The following is a 19,257-nucleotide window of genomic DNA, read 5'->3' on the forward strand; positions in this document are numbered from 1 at the left end:
AACAGGAAAACCCTATTTTGTATATTTTGAGTATTAGGAACCTTCTGGACATCAAACGGACCCCAACTTTGTACTACTTCTTTTGGGAAATACCACAAAGTGAGAAAAGAAGGATTAGAGAAGGTTGGAGGGCTGCCTGCTGGGTCCAGCCCGCAACCCAGCTGGGTATGTCTAATTGGGCCTAAGTTTATGTCACCCTAGAGTGTGTTGCAAAGAACTCCATGAGCCGAAGCCCGCAAGATGAAGCTTGTCGAGTAAGGAAAGACCCACTACAGAGCTGACATATTCTTAGTTAGGAAAGTCAAGGTAGTATATTTACCAGTAGTCAAAGGCTATTTGCTAGCGTTGCAAAATCGCTATTGATGGCGTCTACGTTAGCAATATGGTGCCACTGGTAGTTGATATTAGTGGTATGTGTGAACCAAGGCATAGCCCGGTGGTAGTGAGCTGCTGATAGCTCTTAGCCCACCCGAGTTCGATTGTCTGTACTCACATTGTCGATGTTGTGCACACAATTAACGCTATCAATAACACATCGCTGCTGGGTTTCTTCCCCAGTACGGCCAATCTTTTTTATATATATTAATGGTATGTCATGAATTCACCACCAATATTTCATATGTTGGTGCCATACCACCGACACGCCATCAGTTTAAGAATCTACCGGTGGCATGCCTACGTAGTTGCATGCCACTAGGATGAAAAACAACAGACATAAAAGGCCCGTATTCTCTAAACTTAGAGTAAACTCAAACACAAAAATGACTGAGATCGTTTGATACCCTTTTGTTACTAATTTTAAACGGGTATACTTAGTCATGTACAAAATCTTTATGGCACAACTAACTTTTATGAATATGCTGCATATGTATGGATACAAGTATATATGTATGTCAGCTCATCGGAAACGACTCTTCCGTGCGGTGGCGGTCGTGGCCGGTGGGCGGAAGGGACGACAAGGCCCGGCCAGCCACGAGGCACTACGAGGTGGCGCTGGCTAATTCGAGCCTCGGCAATGCCCCGTAAAACTTGCAAGATGGACGGTGGCGTGGTGGTGGGATGATACCATCATCCATCGCATTGGGAACGAGATTAGCCGGACTGTGTGCCACTCTTTTTAACCGTCTCGATGGACACACGCTGGGCTGTCTGGTGCACATGCTAGACTGTCTTGGGCAGCGGTCAGCGACTGTGATCGCGCGGTTAGCCGGCGGCGGCGGTGACCGGCAGGTGCATGAGATAGAGCGGGGTTATACGGCCTCGTGGAAAATACTAAAATGTTGAAAGTAGGATATGCCTATACATGGGGTATACGGTATACCCGATTTTAGATTTAGGTTTGAACATTAGATTAGCTTGAACATCACCGGTTGGGTTTGGTTGAGGGTTTTACAAACCTGGTTAGCAGTTGCGCAGTGCCACCTAGAAGTATATTTTCTAACAAAGTCACGAGATTAGATTTCAATCATGGCCGGGTTACATTACCCAAACAGTGAAATCTTTTTAGGTACACAATGTAGGGAGCTCGATCAGTCTGAATCAGAATCATAATCAGAGTCGTCGTCGTCACAGAGAACTAGAGACGGGCTCAGAGTCCAGCCGGGCTCTCTAGAGGAGGAGGGCCGGGGGTCTGGCTTCGGCACCGGCACCGGCACCCCGGCGTCCGTGTGCTCGCCCTCCGCGGTGCAGAGCTCGCAGAACATGCCGCCTAGACTGAAGGCGACCAGAACCATAACCGCGGCTGTGAACGCCCTACCTTCGCCAGTCCCGCTGGCGATCACGAACTGTCTCATCAGATTGGCCAGGTACAGCCACAGCGCAACCAAGAATACCTGCAGATTTTAGCGTCTAAATTAGGTTGCAGTTAATCAGATAGCGCACAGAAGCATGATCGATCGACAGAAAAGTAGCCACATATCACATAAGTACCCGGAGAGCCCAGCGGCCGGCCCTGTCTGCCTCCTCCTTCTCGGCGTCCGTCTGCTCGAAGAATTTGGTGAATGCAGCGGCGAGGCCACTCTTCTTCTCCTTCGTCTCGCCCTTGCAGTCCGACGCAGTGGCGTCTTCGGGTGTTCCGATCTCGAGGTCTAGCAATGGCGCCTCCTCCTTGGGTGCCTCGCCGCCGCACGGCGTCGGATGGGGGTCGAGAGCCACCATGACGAACTGGTTGCAACGGACCCTGCAGCGTTACTTGGACCTGGGGAACAAATAGGCAAATAGATCGGAGACGGGCCCGTAGATCGTAGTCCGAGTGGGCTTTTTTTTATATGTAATATATGGTCACTAACAAGACAAATATTTGCGGCAAACAACTTTGCACAATAAAACTCACAAGAAGTAAAACTACAAGTTCACCCTTGGAGAAATTTGTGCCTCACCGAAACATCGTCCATCTTCCTCCACCGTCACCATGGTAACGCCGGAAAAAGAGGCGAACAACCTCCACACCTAGATCTGGGAGAGCACCATCGCATTCAATGGTGTTTTTTGAGCCGATGAACCGGGTCGTTGCAGAGGACGAGCCCAAAACTTTGTGGCACGTCGACCGGGGATCTTCCCCGTGGCAGTCGAAGAAGACGAACGCTGCCGCCTGCTATTATCCTCACACCCAACCGAATCAAGCAGTTCAAATCCAATCCGATACACAGAAAATCGATAGGTTGCTGTAAGACAAGTTAATTGCAGATTGAACAAATTTAGAAATCAATATCAAACTTCAGAATGCAACCTAGAATTTCAGATTACAGCTAAGGACCTGTTTGGTTGGGACGGAATCACCAATACAAAATACTAGCATCTGTGAATGAGATGTTACCTCCTAGAAATTATAATGGATATATGATTTACTGTAAAAAGACACAGTCATATACAATCATGAGAGAAAGAAAAAAATGCAGGGAACTAAATACAAGGCTGACTCTCGCTTCCCCTCATTTTGCATGCAATCTCTTCACTTCAGGCCTCCAGCAAATAGCATGGCGTGGGTTCGATGGCGTCTCATGTAATGGATGATGATGGTGCAGTTCCTTCTCATTTTGATATCACTAGTCAATACAACAATGTAGTTGTACATGGAATAAGCCCGAACCGTTTTTCTAGGTTTAGGGGCTCTGGCGACGCGTTTTGGCGTCCTTGGAGGCGATCTGGGCTTGGAGACGACGAGAGGAGATCGGGGCTCCTTGCACAGAGCTCGCTGGTGATCTGTTCCAGGTTTGGAGTCGCCTCTCGGGGGTTCTGCCATGGCGGACTCAAGTCCAGAGGCGGGTGCAAGCAGGGGGACGGATGGAGGCGGGGAAACGGTGATCCAGGGGGTCACTTCGAAACTCGCCAAACTAGGTCTGACCGCCAGGGAGAAGCAGATCTTGGTGATGGAGGATGAGAAGGAGGATGGAGAGGATCCAGTGAAGTTTGCAGTGATGGGTAAAGTTCTATCATCCAAAAAATTCCATATTCAGACGATTGATAGTGCTCTGCGCCCACAATGGGGAAACCCTAGAGGTTTGAAATTCACCGCTAAGGGTGACAATATTTTCCTAGCAAGTATGGAGTTTGATAGAGATCGGAAGCGCGTCTGGGAGGGGGCACCATGGACAGTATCTAAACATGCAGTTGTCCTAGATGATTTCGACGTGAGTATGAAGCCATCGGAGATCAAATTCAAGAGGCTTCCGATGTGGTTCAGATGTGATGATCTGCCTTTTAAGCTGGATGAATGAAGCACGTGGTAAGGCTATTGCGAATCAGGTTGGAGAGTTTATCAAGCTGGACCTGCATGACAATGGTTCTAGGTCTGGTTGGGGGCAGAGTTTGAGAGCTAGAGTGTGGATTGATGCGGGACGAACCTCTCATGAGAGGTTTTCCGATTGAATCCAAAAAAGGAAGACGGTAGAGTGGTACTCAATAGCGTATGAACGACTGCCGTATTTCGTTTCTCATGTGTAATAATCGGCCACTACGAAAATTTCTGTCCAACTCCTGCTGAAAGAGATGAGGAGGGTAAGTGTCCGTATGATGCTTCTTTGCGCTACCAGGAGCCGTGGAAGCAAGAATCTCAATGGCAGCGAGGCAAGGACCAGAGATGACACAAAGAAGTATCCTCAAGGTCGTGAGGGTGACTCTAAGGACCAGCATGATGTAGGCTGGCAAGGGTAATGGAACTGACCCAGACCGGCGTTTTGACCTTTCTACTAGCCATGTGAAGGAGGTGGTCTCCAAGTTCAATTTCAGGGCTACGAGTGGAACCCGGGGTGCGGGTACCCAAGTGTACAAGAGAAGGGAGACTCCTAAAATGCCGCCGGATTTGGCTTTTCCTGTTATCAAGGGCCCAAATGATGTGGTCATGTTTGAAGATGATCCAGCGGGGCAAAAGAGAAATGCTATAGTAAATTCTCCGAGCAAGGTTGCAGGTATTAGCGTCCCAGCAAAGAGAGCTAAGGGCACTTGGAGAAAATGAGGAACAACGATCCGACACTGATATTTTGGCGGAGGCTGAGAACCAGCCCCGCCAGGATCAATGAATTGCATTAGTGCGAACTGCAGGGGACTTGGGAACAGCCTGCAGGTTCGTGAGCTTCGCGGTTTCGTGAAGCAATTTGATCCCACTTTGCTGGTGAGAGGACTGAAAAGTTAATTAGCACCTTCGGTTTTTCTGGAGGTTTTGCAGTTGATAGTGATGGTTTGAGTGGTGGTGTTGGGCTGTTTTGGTCGTCGGCGGTAACGAGTTGATATCAAGAGTTCCAACTTACATCATATTGATGCAGTAGTTCGGTGCAAGGATGGCTCGGTTCCCCCATGGCGTTTCACAGGTTTTTATGGAGAATCTCGCGGGGAGAACGGACACCTTTCGTGGACTTTGATGCGGAGGTTACACCAGCTCCGAGATCTTCCTTGGCTGTGCGGTGGTGATTTTAATGAAACACCGTATAGCTCCGAAGCATTTCGATGAGCATGACAGGGAAGAATGGCAGATGAGGGCGTTCGGAGAAGTAACCGAGGATTGTGGTCTACAAGATCTTGGTTTTTCGGGATTGCCTTATACGTGGGATAATAGACGGGAGGGGAGTGCTAATGTCAAGGCAAGAATTGATCGGGCTTTTGGTAATGCGGCTCTTTCTGAATATGTTCCAGGTTGTTAAAGTTAAGCATATTAGTGTAGTTCAGTCTGATCATTGTATGATCCATACTGAGTTAAGGAAGCACATCAATCATCGTCCCTTGGGGAGGAAAGCCTTTAAATATGAGAACGTCTGGCAAACCCATGGTGATTATGATAAAGTGGTAGTGGACCTTTGGCGGAAAGCTGAGAGAGGGTCGGCTTGAAGGGGTTTTCAAAAACACTTGCAAGTTTGCGAGTGGTTTGTCGTCCGGGGTACAACAACCTTTGGAGATTTCAAAAAGAAACTGAGTAACTTGAGAAGGGAGCTAGACCGGGTACGGAGGATTTCTGTGGGTCGTGGTCCATCTTTGGAAGAGAAACGGATCATGGAGAGCATCAATGAGGTTCTTATTCAAGAAGAAATTTGGATTAAGCAAAGATCTCGTGTCAACTGGCTTAAGTCAGGTGACCGCAATACTGCTTATTTTCATGCGTTTGCTTCTTAGCGCAAAAGAATAAATTCAATCTCTACCCTCCAGCGTGAGGATGGATCTTGGTGTGATGATGTTGAGGAGATCAAAGAGGAGGTTCAGGGGTTCTATAAGAACTCTGTATACCTCGGAGGGAGCTCCTGAAATGCGAGGGCTTCTTGATTTGGTAAATGAGAAGGTGCTTGCAAGAAGACAAGGCTAATATGGACGCTGATTTTACGGAAGAGGAAGTCAAGAAGGCTCTTTTTCAAATGCATCCTTCAAAGGCACCAGGTGTTGATGGTTTCACTGCTGGTTTTTATCAACGGCACTGGGAACTAGTTGGTCCGGAGCTTTGTGCTGCAGTGATTGGTTTTCTTAATGGAGGTGATATGCCGGAGGATATTAATGATACGGCGATAACTCTTATTCCGAAGGTTAGAAATCCCCAGTCCATCAAACAATATAGGCCTATTTCGTTATGCACTGTTCTTTACAAGATAGCTACTAAATGTGTGGCGAACCGAATGAGGCCAGTTCTCGATTACACTATTAGCCGGGAGCAGAGTGCCTTTGTGCCTGGAAGATTGATTAGTGATAATGCTCAGGTTGCGTTTGAGTGTGTGCATGCAATGAAGAGAAAAAAGAAGGGCAAAAAGGGTCATTGTGCGGTAAAGTTAGATATGATGAAAGCATATGATCGTGTGGAGTGGCCCTTTGTTGAAGCAATACTCGTCAAAACTTGGTTTCCCTCCTCGTTTAGTGCGGTTGATTATGAAGTGTGTATCATCAGTCAAGTTTTCAGTTAAAGTGAATGGTGGTCTTCTTGAGCCTTTTATCCCCTCACGTGGAATCAGGCAGGGAGACCCAATGTCCCCTTATTTGTTCTTGGCTTGTTCAGAAGGTTTGACGGCTCTGATACATCATTACAATTCTGGTTTTATTGATAGGGGTGTCCGTGTGTGCCATAGATCACCATGGATCTCTCATCTTTTATTCGCTGATGATAGTTTGATTTTCATTAATGCGAATGGTGCTAGTGCTGCTAGACTTAATGAAATTCTGGATATATATCATTTGGCATCAGGGCAGAAAGTTAACAAGGAGAAGAGTGCTATTTTCTTCAGTCCTTGTACATCGGAGACTAATAGAGTGGCAGTGAAGCAACATCTGAACATTCAGACTGAAGCATTCAGTGAGAAATACTTGGGACTGCCTACTGCTGTTGGGAAGCTAACTAGTGAGGCCTTTGAGTATATTACTGAAAGTGCAAGAAGTAGTGTAAATGGATGGGCTGAAAAGAATCTTTCTTATTCAGGTAAAGAAGCGTTATTGAAATCTGTGATTCAAGCTAAGCCGATCCACGGTATGAGTTGTTTCCTGCTGTCCAAAGGCTCATGTAAGAAGTTTACTTCTGTTATGGGGAAATTTTGGTGGAGTGGAAATTTAGATAAAAGATCTATGCATTGGTTAGCCTGGGATAAATTGGCTGTTCCAAAATCAGAAGGAGGAATGGGATTCCGTGATATGCAGGCTTTTAATGTAGCGCTGCTAGGTAAACAGGCTTGGAGAATTATTATGAAACCGGATTCTTTGTGCTCTCAAGTCCTACAGACAAGATATCTTCATAACCAGGAATTGATGGTTGCTTCTGCCCCAAGGGCAGCATCTAGGACCTGGAAGGCGATTTTGGCGGGAAGAGAGGCTTTGAAACTGGGGCTTATAAAGCGAGTAGGCTCGGGCCAGTCAATCTCAATTTGGGAGGATAACTGGCTACCGAACACTGCTACAATGAGGCCGATGGGCCGGTTGGAAGACACTGATCTTGTCACGGTTAATGAGTTGATGACAGGAAACCATGAGTGGAATGAGACACTAATTCGTGAGCTTTTCTTTGCTCCTGATGCTGATTCGATAATGAGTATTCCTCTAAGAAGTTCAGTGGGTGATGATTGGTTAGCGTGGTCGAAGGAGAAATCTGGGATATATACTGTGCGATCAGCGTATAGAGCCTTGATGGAGGCACGCCATTCGGAGGAGGCCAGAAATGACGCTTCGTGCCGTCTTCATCTGACAATGATGTTGATGTGTGGAAAAGGCTGTGGAAACTTCCAGTAGTACCAAAGGTGCGTGTCTTTTGGTGGCGAGTTCTTCGAGGTATTTTACCTGATTATAGGACTTTGTCACGGCGACATATAATGGAGAATAGCACCTGTGCTCTGTGTAAGGCTGAATCCGAAGATGTGATGCACGCACCGATTGAGTGTAGTCACGCAAAGTTATTCTGGGAGGCGGCTAAGGGACTTCTTTTGATTAAGCTTCCAAGGCTACACCCGTTAACTTGGGCGAAAGATATACTTTGCGAGAAAGCTTTCAGCCAAAAGGAGAGAGCTATTATAATTTCAGTGATGTACTCAATTTGGTCATCAAGAAATAATCTTACTCATGGTGAAGCTGGCTATAATCCAGCCAAGTCGATTGAGTTGGTGAAGGAGACCTTGCAGACTCTAGAGTTTCCAAGGGAGAATCCTAGGCCTATTAGGCCGGCTGCTAAGTGGCAGAGACCTCCAGATGGTTTTGTGAAAATAAATTCAGATGGGGCGTTCAATACCAGTGATAACTTGGCTGCAACTGGTGTAGTTGCTCGTGAGGGTTTGTTATATAGGGGTGCCAGGGGTAAAACGTACCGTGGTATTTCTGATCCTCTGATCATTGAGACTCTTGCACTACGAGATGCTGTTATTTATGCAAGGGACAGAGGTTTTAGTAGAGTTGTCTTTGAAGTGGACTCTGAAAATCTGGTTCATCTTTGGCACAATAGAGCGGCTGATCGTTCTATGGTCAAGAATGTTTTAGATGAGATTAGTGAGCTGAGTGTGTTTTTCACAGTTTTTAGCTTATGTCATGCTCGTCGTGAGGCTAACCAGGCAGCTCATTCTTGTGCAAAATTTGCAAGTATTCAAGATGGGTTGTTTTCCTGGGATGCTGAACCACCTGCTTTCTTAGTTCACAGCATACAGGCTGATTGTAATGGTGTGTGATTGGTGGCTGCAAGTTTCTGACGCACTCTTTTCCTTACCAGGGTACCTAAGGGGACTGGAAGGTTTTTAATGAGGCGGCTTGCTAGCTTTAATATATTGTTTCTCAAAAAAAAAAATGTAGTTGTACAGGCTGTTGGTAACACTGATGACATGTGTGGTGAGTGGTGACAAGACACCGTTACACATTCAAGCGGGATTCGCCTCACCCTCTGATGGTCGATGGCTTCTCGACAACAAGGGTAAGCAGCAGGAACGAGCCAAAAGAGATGAAGAGGGACGTGGACATCAAGATAAGCATGGCTTGCAGTGTGATGCTTGGGCTCAAGAAGAAGATGACTGCAATGGCACCTGATTGCCAAACCTTCAGCTGTGCAAAAGCTGCCTCCTGCATTTATCATTTTTCCAGACTGATTTAGTATATACTTTTAAAATAACTAATTATATCAGCAAACAAAACGTGCAAATTTCTACATTTCATCATTAGCAGAAGGAAAATTGTACGATGGCAAATGAAATAAAAGAATTGCATCCACGGGGTACTTTACTATTACTGCTTTTTCTACTCGTTGTTGAATAAGAGACAATGTTGCTATTTTCTCACTGAAGGAGGGATAAGAGTTACCCAAATAAACAAGATCTGCACAATAGAGATACTAGGCTATATGTGTGCAAGAAGCAATCAGAAAGCAACTATGCTAGGATTACCTTGACATCCTCAAACAGCAATCCGAGTAACGCGCTTAACTGTGTATTCAAGACTCCGTCACCGACACCCCACAAGGCACCTATAAATAGTGGAACCGCTGCACCAAGTACTCCCTCCATTGGACTGCACGCAAGAAATCAATGAGATGATAGCAATGATAATCAGGAGAATAGCACAGTGAACAAGGCAAACTATAAAAATCAAACCTGTAAAAAAGAAGTAACCAAAACAGGACTGCAGCCTGAAGAATAGCTCCAACCGACACTATAAATGTAGCTGAATGAAGCCCAGAGGTAAAACGTCCAGCAACCAATGAACACTGCAATATGAAGAAAGCTTCAAAACTCAACTGAGCATACAACATGGCATTTCCAGTAGTTCAGAATGATACACATTCCAGCTACTCTAGCCTAAAGCAATAGCAGCAGCAAGAGTTGCAAACGGAAAGAAAAAATGAAGAGTTCACTAGCAGCATGAACTTTTACAGGATAGTGTTGATGTGAAGTTGATAGTTTCACTTACAACAACATCAGATGCACCATAAATTGCCATGGCGCCACCAACTCCAGATATGCCAAGCACAGGTGTCACAATACTCTTTGTGAATACGGCCCTAAGAAATCCAAAATATACTCTTACAAAAAGCACACTAAGGAACTGAACCACCATAGATGCAGAGGAGATTTTTTTGTTACTTACCATACAAATGCCTGTTGTAAACCTGAATATGCGATAAGCGGAATCAAAAGAATCATCCTTCGGTCCTTGAGAGGGGCAACAATATACTTCAACATAGCTCCAAATGAGGAGTGAGTAGAAGCAATATCTCGTTTCTCATCCCTTTTGGACAGTAAACACATCAATACAATTCCGATAATCATGCAGCCAAGGAACACAACAAACAACAGATTTTTTCCTGTTACACTTTCTCCATCCTGAAGTAATATGAAGATAATAGGATTAAACAAGATGATTACACATGCTGTGCAAATAAATGGAAGTCCACAAGATACTAATAAGGCACTAACAAAACTTCAAATTAAGATGCTAACCTTTCCATTTCTCAGAAGAGCAAGTGAGATCAAATTTCCAATGACCTACATAATTAACATGTAGTACAAGTCACTATGTGAGAGACCATTGTACAGGTTATGTAGTATTTCTGGCATTTCTTGGTAGAAAATAGCTCTTGTGCAATTGTACCTGGGTGCTAGCGAACACTCCCCAAAACTCCCCATTAAAGCTTCCTAGAGTTGGGCCCTCGGGTAAATTATTGTCCCTTGCATGACTGAGGGCAGCAGAAGTAAGATATGTGCCCTGCATTGCCAACGGGGATTCATGTAAAAAAATGGATACTAGATAGCTTACTGGAAAGCAATAGAAAGCAATAGTATTACCTGTCCAACCCAAATGATCGACGCGGTGAAACCCAGGTACAGTGAAGCTGGTACCATTGTATACCTGTTCAATTTTTTTTTTGTTCGAGTTAACACCAAATCTCATTGCTGTAGCATCTGAGTTTTTCTAAACTTCAAAATAAATTCCCTGCTATTTTACTCAACTGGAAAATGATAGAAGATTATGAAGCACGTCAAATGGGGCTAAAAACCATCCGTGCTCGATATGTGGGTGCTACATATAGAAGACAATAGACTATTGCTTCCCTTGTAGACTGGAGATTTGCATCAGTACATGTACACTTTTGGCTGAATTAAGTATTTGTCTAGTTGAGATTTTTTACTCCCAGCTAAACAGGGCATCACGGCATTACGTCGCTGGAAATCTAGAGGTGCACTGCATACACAATGTACAACCTAGTGGATAGGTCCATATTGCAAATCTTCTACTCCCAGATGCAAGAGCTAATGTCATGCCTAAGATCAGCAGAACTACTAACTAAAGCTGTAATGAAGTTTAATCCTGAAAATTCCAAGAGCTCAAAGAGCATGGAATTAGAATCCATAATCTTAACAAGGCCATAACTTGTACCAGTTCAAGTACCAATCAGGGGAGAATGCAGCCCATGGAAGTCGAATCAACCGCCTCGACTACAAACGAAACCACCATCGAATAAAATGGACACTCGGAACTAATGAACGACGGCCTTCTTTAGGGTAATAAGCACTGTCTAGGTAGGAATTCCATCAAGCAGGCACCACGCATCCGAGTTAACACTACCACGCAACGCATTCGGCACTACCACAGTCATGTCAGAGCGAGACTGCGCGACTGGTAAGTGGTAACCATAACGCACCATGTCGGGACGAGGTTGGCGAGGATGAAGAGCAGGTAGCCGCTGGTGCCGACGACGAGCGCGCGGCTGGGGCCGAGCCACCTGACCACGGGGGACGCCGCGACCGCGAAGAGCGTGAAGGAGGTGTAGAGGACGCCCATGGAGACGGTGCCCAGATCGCCCTCCTGCAGCCAGCCAGGATCCGCCAATCAGGAAAGTGTCCAACTGACCGAGATCAGAGGGAGAGAGGGGAGGCGCGCGCGCGCGTGCGTACGGTGTTGACGGTGCTCTGGAGGTTCTGGGCGGCGCCGTAGGCGGAGAAGACGAAGAGGAAGGCGGCGGAGAGGACGTGCACGTCGGCGGCGTGGCTCCGCCGCGGGGGGGAGGCGGCGAGGAGCGGCTCCGCGGCGGAGGCGGCCTCCTCGTCGCGGCTGGCGTCCATGGCGAAAGGCTTCTAGAAGAAGAAGAATCGCGCGGGAGGGATAAGCGAGACAGAGAGTGGCGTGTCAGGAGAAGATTCTAGAAGGCTTTATACTGCGAGGACTGTACAGCAGGCGGCCGGCCGGCCGGCGAGCGGGGAAGGGGGAGAAGGCCGTCCGTCGCGTGGGGCCCGCATGGCAGCGGCTCACGTCCTTAACCGTAACTGCCGCTAACCAACCACTTGCTTGGCCAGCTCGCTGAGCTTCGTCCCTGTCCGTGTATCTTTTTTTTCTTGTTCTTTTTTGGCGATCATTTTAGGAAAAAAAGAGAGCTTTTGTCTGTGCATTTTTGGTGTGTCCGCCGGTTCTTGACACACGTGGCACTCAGGATAGCGATGACGGATCGAAAGCATCGTGAAGCTCAACTAATTTATAAGCTACAGTATATAAATGGTTCGGCCGCACGCCGTAGCTTAGCTAAAGATCCATGGTGTACTTGGTTCATTAAAATTCAGTTCCTGGCCTGCGCGCCGTGTCTGTTTCCTGCTTGGAGCTTCCGCGAGATGACGACTGACGGGGACGGTTGTTGGCACCTGCTTCGTACTATCCAATGCTGCCGTCGGGACTCGGACTCTGGGAGTTCCAGTGTTGCAGATCATCGTCTGATATTGGTTTTGAAAAGTTTGGTGTTGTTGGTGTTGTAGTTCCTCTCGTCTAAGTCTAGCGGACATGTGGTTTTTATTGGTGTGTTGCTAAGTTAGGATTGTTGACAATGGTGTCCGGAATTGTTGCTATAGAGGTTTGTGATTTTCTAGCCACCTTGACTGGTGACCCGGTGTCATGGTCTGTCTTTGTCGGTGATACGCCGTCTTAGTGTCTGTGTAAAGTGTTCGTTTGTGTCGCATTATGGTTTTTTGTGTTCGCTAGTGTGGGTGCGGCCATGTTGTTCGGGTCTCTGTTAGGCTTGGTTGTGGGTGTGTATGTGTGTAGGTTTTCGCGCGATTTTCTCCTAAAAAACTGTGTTCTTTCTTCTTAATTAATGGATAAGGCAAATCTTTTGTCTCTGTTTCAAAAAATCGTGCAGGATACTTAACCATGTCTAGCCGCGTGTCTAAAAGATTATTTCGGTTTGGCACTTAGAGACCGTCCCCGTTACACATGAGTTGTTGCGTGCGCGTCGAATAGAAGACATGCCCCTCGCCACGTTGGTACAAGAAAAGCGGGTACCAACTGTCAGTGACCAAAGCCGGCGCAATTTCCCGACACCTTTATTGCCTCCCCTTTTGCCCCTCCCGATGCCACCGATTTTGATGGAATAGTTTGCATGCGCTTAATTCCAAAGTGCCTCCTCTCACCCGCCCGCGCATTTCGCCGTCGGTTGGTCGTCGACTCGGACCCAAATGCATCGGCCACTCCAAGCGTCCACCAGGCTCGCAAGGTGTTCGACCATTTGTTCGGTAGACGTTACCGCTGTTGATTTCTTGCATCTTTTGCTGTCGTTGTTTCCATTGATGATTTCTTTTGACTCGTAGACATGGACAACTACGTAGAGATGATGATCCATAAACTCATAGAGGAGGAGGACGCCTTTGACGTCGACGTTCATGAGCAATTGTCGATCCTATCTTGTCTTCAAAAAATGCATGCCACGAGGTGAAGAAGAGGCCAAGGCGTGGAGGTTCAAAGCGTGGGACAAAGAAATCGAAGCCCCGATAGAGATTGGAGGGTCATACCATGCTCTACACCGACTACTTTGCCGACGGGGCAACACACGCCGACAATTTTGGAGGCGCTACAGGATGAGCAAGGACGTTTTCATGGAGATTCTGCATGTAAGACAAGTACCTCAAGCTGAAACACGCGCCGCCAAGACCCCAGGTTTCTCATCAATCCATAAGTGCACCACTATCATGAGGATGCTTGCATATCGAGTCCCCGCCGATGCACATGATGATTGCCTTTGAATGAGTGAGTCTAGTGTCATCGAATGCATGTATAGATCATGCAGAGCGGTTCTGGGGAAGTTTGGCAAAGACTACTTGAGAGAGCCAAACAAAGCAGAGATTGCTAGAATCATGGCACAAAATGCAACGAGAGAACTTTCTGGGATACTTGAAAGTATCAATTGCATGTATTGGTCATGGAAGAACTATATGTTTGCTTGGCAAGGTTTGTACAAAGGCATCACAGACAATGCAGTGTGGTACTTGAGGCTATGGCAAATCATGAACTGTGGATTTGTCATTCGTTCTATGGCATGACAGGATCGCATAATGATATCAACGTGCTGCGACGATCTCCTGTGTTCGCGAAACTTGCGGAAAGTGATGCTCCACCATGTAACTATGAGATCAATGGCCATTCATATACCAAAGGCTACTAGATGACATCTATCTAAAATGGGCGACATTTGTCAAAGCAATCCCTATGTTTGTAGGTCCTGAGAATGCCCAACTGAATGCTACGAGAGTTACGGGAAGGATGTCGAAGGGGCATTTGGTGTGCTCCAATCTCGATTTGCTATTGTTCGGTACTCTCTTCTCTTACCCGGTCCATAGACCGAATGTGGAGGATGATGCATGCTTGTGTGATCATGCACACCATGGTCATCGCGATTCGAGAGTGACCGCAAAAGACTCGAACCCGACATTTTGTTCCATATGAGTGTGAGGGGTCTCTTGTGGATGTTGATCACCGGGTGCCTGCGAATTTTGATGTGCATACAGAAATCCGTATTGAACACTCGTGAGCAACCGCAAGATGATCTTGTAGAGCATATGTGGAGGCTTAAAGGAGAGTCAGCAAATATGTTGACGGCTTGATCAAGTTGAGCTTCAAATAATTTGATGTATTGTATGTTTTAATTGTCAAGTATACTTTTGTGTGTGTATAAATTGGTTATGTGTTTAAATACTAGAAATTCTAAAAATAAAATAATTACTTTTTAGAGCTGTGTTTGGAAGACACGACTGTAAACAACACAGACGCACCACAAAGACGACACCACGCGGATTAAGCATCCATGATCCGAGTGCATATCCAGTCGAAGTTTCGGAAAGTAAATGTGACGGTTCCACTTGTCAGGTGACGCATCTGACCGGGTCCTGGACAGATGAAGCTAGGCCCCTACGACCCGGCCGCTGCCGCTGTTCCGATCCAACTACAAGGTGACATCAAGTGAACGAAAACGGCCGTCAGCCGTCGGCTATTCGTCGATCGATCGTCTATTTCTTTGGCACCACTGGGCACACGTGTGAGGAGCACGTGATGTACTCCGATATTTCTTTTATTTTCGAGTGTTTATATCCTCTCCTTAAGAGGCATCCCACGGTAAGCCCATAAAAAGCACTAATAGTTCGAGCTAGACTAATTTGCTAAAAACAAGTTATAATTAACCTGACCAATTTTAACTATGAAGCTGGACGGATCCGGCGTCGTTGTATATTCCTGTTTTCTTTATTGAAAATTGCATGCATCGAATTTCAGTCACTGCACTTTTCATGCATTCTGTACATCACGCTTGCGCAATACCAAACAAAACAAGCAGCGAGCCAGCTAAAAATTGGATTTAAAAGAAATAGTGTCGACGATACAAATTATGAGAAACTCTCTTTTCAAAACAAAAAAAAACTCAGAAACCCTCGAGCATTCATGGATTGATATTATCGGGCGAACATCCAGATACCTTTTAACGAGTTGTGAAGATCCAACGGAGAAGGAGACGCTAGAAAGAAGAAGGGGCATAGAAAGAGTTCACCATTATGTTTGTTAAATAGTCACCCAAGGGGCAAGACTGGTGTCACAGGCGGGCAAGCTTAGAGGAATGACCATATGAGTCGTTGCCAAAGGTAGAGCTGGACAACTAGAGGACACGTGGGAGACGTCCAATCTCGAAAGACAATGGTAAGGAGTGTATGAGGGGAACGAAATGGTGGAGATAAGATCTCTAAATAAATCCAAAAACTAAGCAATTGTCTTAAGTCCTCTTTGCATTTGTATTTGGTAGATACACCTAAATTTAGATAAATCCGCGAAAGCTTTTCCAGTTACGAGGGGTATGTCATTTTGTTTTCTCCACACTACCATGTGCTTTTTTTTCCTCACACCCCAGCGGAGAAATGAAAATTGCGTGCGGGAATAGACTATGCAACTATACGCTTCATTATGAGGGTAGTTTCCCTTTATTTTGAGACGCCTGGTTCGTGCAGAGACGTCTTCTCGGACTCGCACGAGCCAAACGTCCGCCGCGTCTCCTTGCCCTTGGCCCGTCTCATGTTTTGCTTGCACGGCAAAGCTCGATAGGGACCTTTTTCGAGCTGGCAAGTTAGTACACTTATCCAATTACCACCTCGGTGTTCCCCTATTTCCAGTATCACACATGAATATTCGTCCGATAGATTCAGCGGGGCCATAGATTCAGCTGGCTAGGTTCAATTTTCTAGAGATTCAGCGGGGCCCTACTGGATTCAATTTTCTAGAGATACGTCGCAATCGTGGGAAACTCTGACTCAGAATATACCGGCGACACAGAAATTACAGCAGAAGCAACCGGAGCCAGGGACATGGCGGTAGCGTGTGTGTGTACGTACCAGGATGGGGCGAGGTTGGCGGCGATGAAGAGGAGGTAGCCGGAGGTGCCGAGCACGAGCGCGCGCCTGGACCCCAACCGCCGCACCACCGGCGAGCCCACCACGGAGAACGCCGTGAACGACGTGTACAGAAACCCCAGCGATATGGTCCCCAGGTCGCCGTCCTGCGCGCTCACGGCCGGAAGGCGGCAGCAAGCCAGCAATTAGTCAATCAATTCGCCGCGGCATGCGGGGTCATGTCACGTATCCTGCGCTGGGGAATTCCGGGGATGGGGCGTACGTACCGTGTTGACGGTGCTCTGGAGGTTCTGCGCGGCGTGGTAGGCGAGGAAGACGAAGAAGAAGGCCGAGCTCAGGAGGTGCGTGTCGCGGGTCTCCGACGATGCGCCCGCGCCGCGGCGGGCGTCGCCGGCGTCGGACGAGACTAGGAGAGCCGCCGCCTCCTCGTCGCGGGACGCCGCGAGCTCGGTTACCACCATCGCGGCCGGAGGGGAGCGTTCTGCTGCGCTGATTTGGAGAGACGTCAACTGCCGGCCTGCCGGGTCCTTCGCCATCGTGTAATCGATGATTTGGGGGAACGGGAGGGTCTGATTTTCCAAATTTGTTAATTTCAAAGGGCGTCGATGGAAGATGCTCACTTGCAAAACGACGTCCTACCAAATATTTGCAGGGGCTTTCTTGATAATGTTGAGATTCCCGAAACGGTTGAATTTCAAAACAAATGCTAAAGACAATACAAACCGACTAGATTGGTGCTAGCAGATGTGTGAGTATGTGTTAAAATAATTTTTAAACATCACACTCCATAGTGCATACTCAAGTGGTATAAAGAATTGGTTAGCACTTTCTTTTTAATTAATGGATTTTGCATACTTTTTTTTGGTTGAACAAGTTAAAATAGATGAACTGAAAATGCAAAATAAAGGTATCATTTTCGAAAACAGAGTGACGGCCAAACGTATTTTCGAAAACCCAGTGAATGCTCTAGTATGTGTCATTTCAGCCTTGAACAAAAGAATATGTTTCTTAATCACTTGCTGCTTTTTTTTAGTTTGATGAAATATATCCTCGTGTTTTTATCATGCATTGTTGTGCTTAGGAAAACTTACATAGTCCCATAGAAGTTGTATTGAGAAGGCAACATATTGTCAATAGTTACAAGAACACATGTTGCAGTTACTTTCGAGTTTAGATATTTTTCAAGCTGAGGATTTTCATTTGGCGCTTGGCTTCTGATAACCTTCCTACAAGGGAGAATAAAAGACGCAGAACTTTGGAAATCCAAAACACTTGCGTTGTTTGCGGAAATGCAAAGGAAGAGTTTCCATGCGACTGTTGAATGTACAAAAGAAAGAGCACTCAGAGAGAAAATGAGAGAGTTCTGGGTTTTGCCTAAAGAAGAAGCTTTTAGAAGAACGGGTACTGATTGGCTGTTGATCCTTCTTGATAAAACAAACAAAGTCATGCACCAGCCTATTCTTTTACTCTTAAGGCGATCCTGGCATCTAAGGAACATGAAAGGGGAGATGCTACCATTGAACAATCTGCCAGGTTTCTTCTTTCTTATGTTCATAATTTAAATGATAATCCCTCAAAATGTGCGGCTCCTGTTTATACAGATAAAAAGGGGAAAAGACAGGCTCACGAAGCTCAATATGTTGAAGTACAAAACAAAAAGAAGACTGATGCAAACCAGATCGGGTGGATCGCACCACCTATAGGATGGCTAAAGGTAAATGTAGATGGATCGTTTGTACAAGATACTAGAGAAGGAGCAACAGTGGCTGTTATTAGAGACCATCAAGGACATGTTGTGGCGACATCGGGGAACATTCTTGCAAGTTGTAATAGTGCAGAGGAGGCTGAAGCTCGAGCCCTCATTGATGGTGCTAAATTGGCTAGTGAATGGAGTAATTCACCTATTATCTTCGAATCTGATTGTGCCAATGTGGTAAAAGAACAACAGAAGGGACATGAATCGGCAACACATCTGGGAAGCATATATTCTGATTTTGCTGTAGCAGTTTCTGTTTTCCCTAGGTGGAAGTGTGTTTTAGCAAGAAGAGCTCAGAATTATTCGGCGCACGAGTGCGCAGCCTATGTTAGGCATTTAGGTGTTGGATGTGTTTGGAAGAATTATTTCCCTGAACGTATAGCTGAAGCTATGCTATCAGATTGTAACCTATCACCTGTTTTGATATAATTGAAACTCTTTAGCCCTAAAAAAAAGATATTTTTCAAGCTGCAATAGGCACACTTTACAGTTATACATGGGTTTCCATACCTTTGACACACCAAACCCTATGCTATGAAGTCTCAACCTAGTACGTCATGTTCGCTAAAGGATGAGAGATCAAGCTACCAATCAACTTTCAATTCTCCCTTGCAAAGATCGTACTTGTATGGTTTTAAATTTTGTATTTCTGATGATTGTCCACATGTGCTAAACAAATGTTACGTACTACCTCCGGTCAAATAAATAGGCTTATATTATTTTAGAAAAGTCAAACCACAAAAGGTTTGACCGAATGTTTACAAAAAAATATCAACATGCAAAATACAAAATCAACGTCATTAAATATTTTCATGTGATATATGCAGACTAGCATATTTGTTGATATATTTATTTGAAAGATTGGATAAACATTACATGGATAATTTTTTGAAAAAATAAGCCTTATTCATGAAAATGGAGGCAGTATTA

The 19,257-nt window shown here is 45.9% G+C and overlaps 1 protein-coding gene across 2 annotated transcripts; it reads right to left on the reverse strand.

Annotated features, from left to right (window-relative positions):
* Positions 1–8,689: 8,689 nt before the first annotated feature.
* On the reverse strand, positions 8,690–17,041 carry LOC124657782 (UNC93-like protein 3). Of its 2 annotated transcripts, none has more exons than XM_047196291.1 (10): positions 16,838–17,041; positions 16,554–16,717; positions 10,710–10,773; positions 10,516–10,629; positions 10,365–10,409; positions 10,012–10,247; positions 9,835–9,925; positions 9,519–9,631; positions 9,312–9,435; positions 8,690–8,991 (listed from the first exon to the last, which is right to left on the reverse strand). In XM_047196291.1, the coding sequence occupies exons 1-10, from the start codon at positions 17,030–17,032 to the stop codon at positions 8,809–8,811; spliced, it is 1,329 nt and encodes a 442-aa protein (XP_047052247.1). In that variant the 5' UTR covers positions 17,033–17,041; the 3' UTR covers positions 8,690–8,808. The 2 variants fall into 2 exon arrangements, with proteins under 2 accessions (XP_047052247.1, XP_047052248.1); XM_047196292.1 differs by lacking the exons at positions 16,554–16,717; positions 16,838–17,041 and adding exons at positions 11,567–11,730; positions 11,820–12,002.
* Positions 17,042–19,257: the final 2,216 nt, after the last annotated feature.

This window comes from Lolium rigidum, chromosome 5 (genome assembly GCF_022539505.1).
Source record: "Lolium rigidum isolate FL_2022 chromosome 5, APGP_CSIRO_Lrig_0.1, whole genome shotgun sequence".
Lineage (NCBI taxonomy): Eukaryota > Viridiplantae > Streptophyta > Magnoliopsida > Poales > Poaceae > Lolium > Lolium rigidum.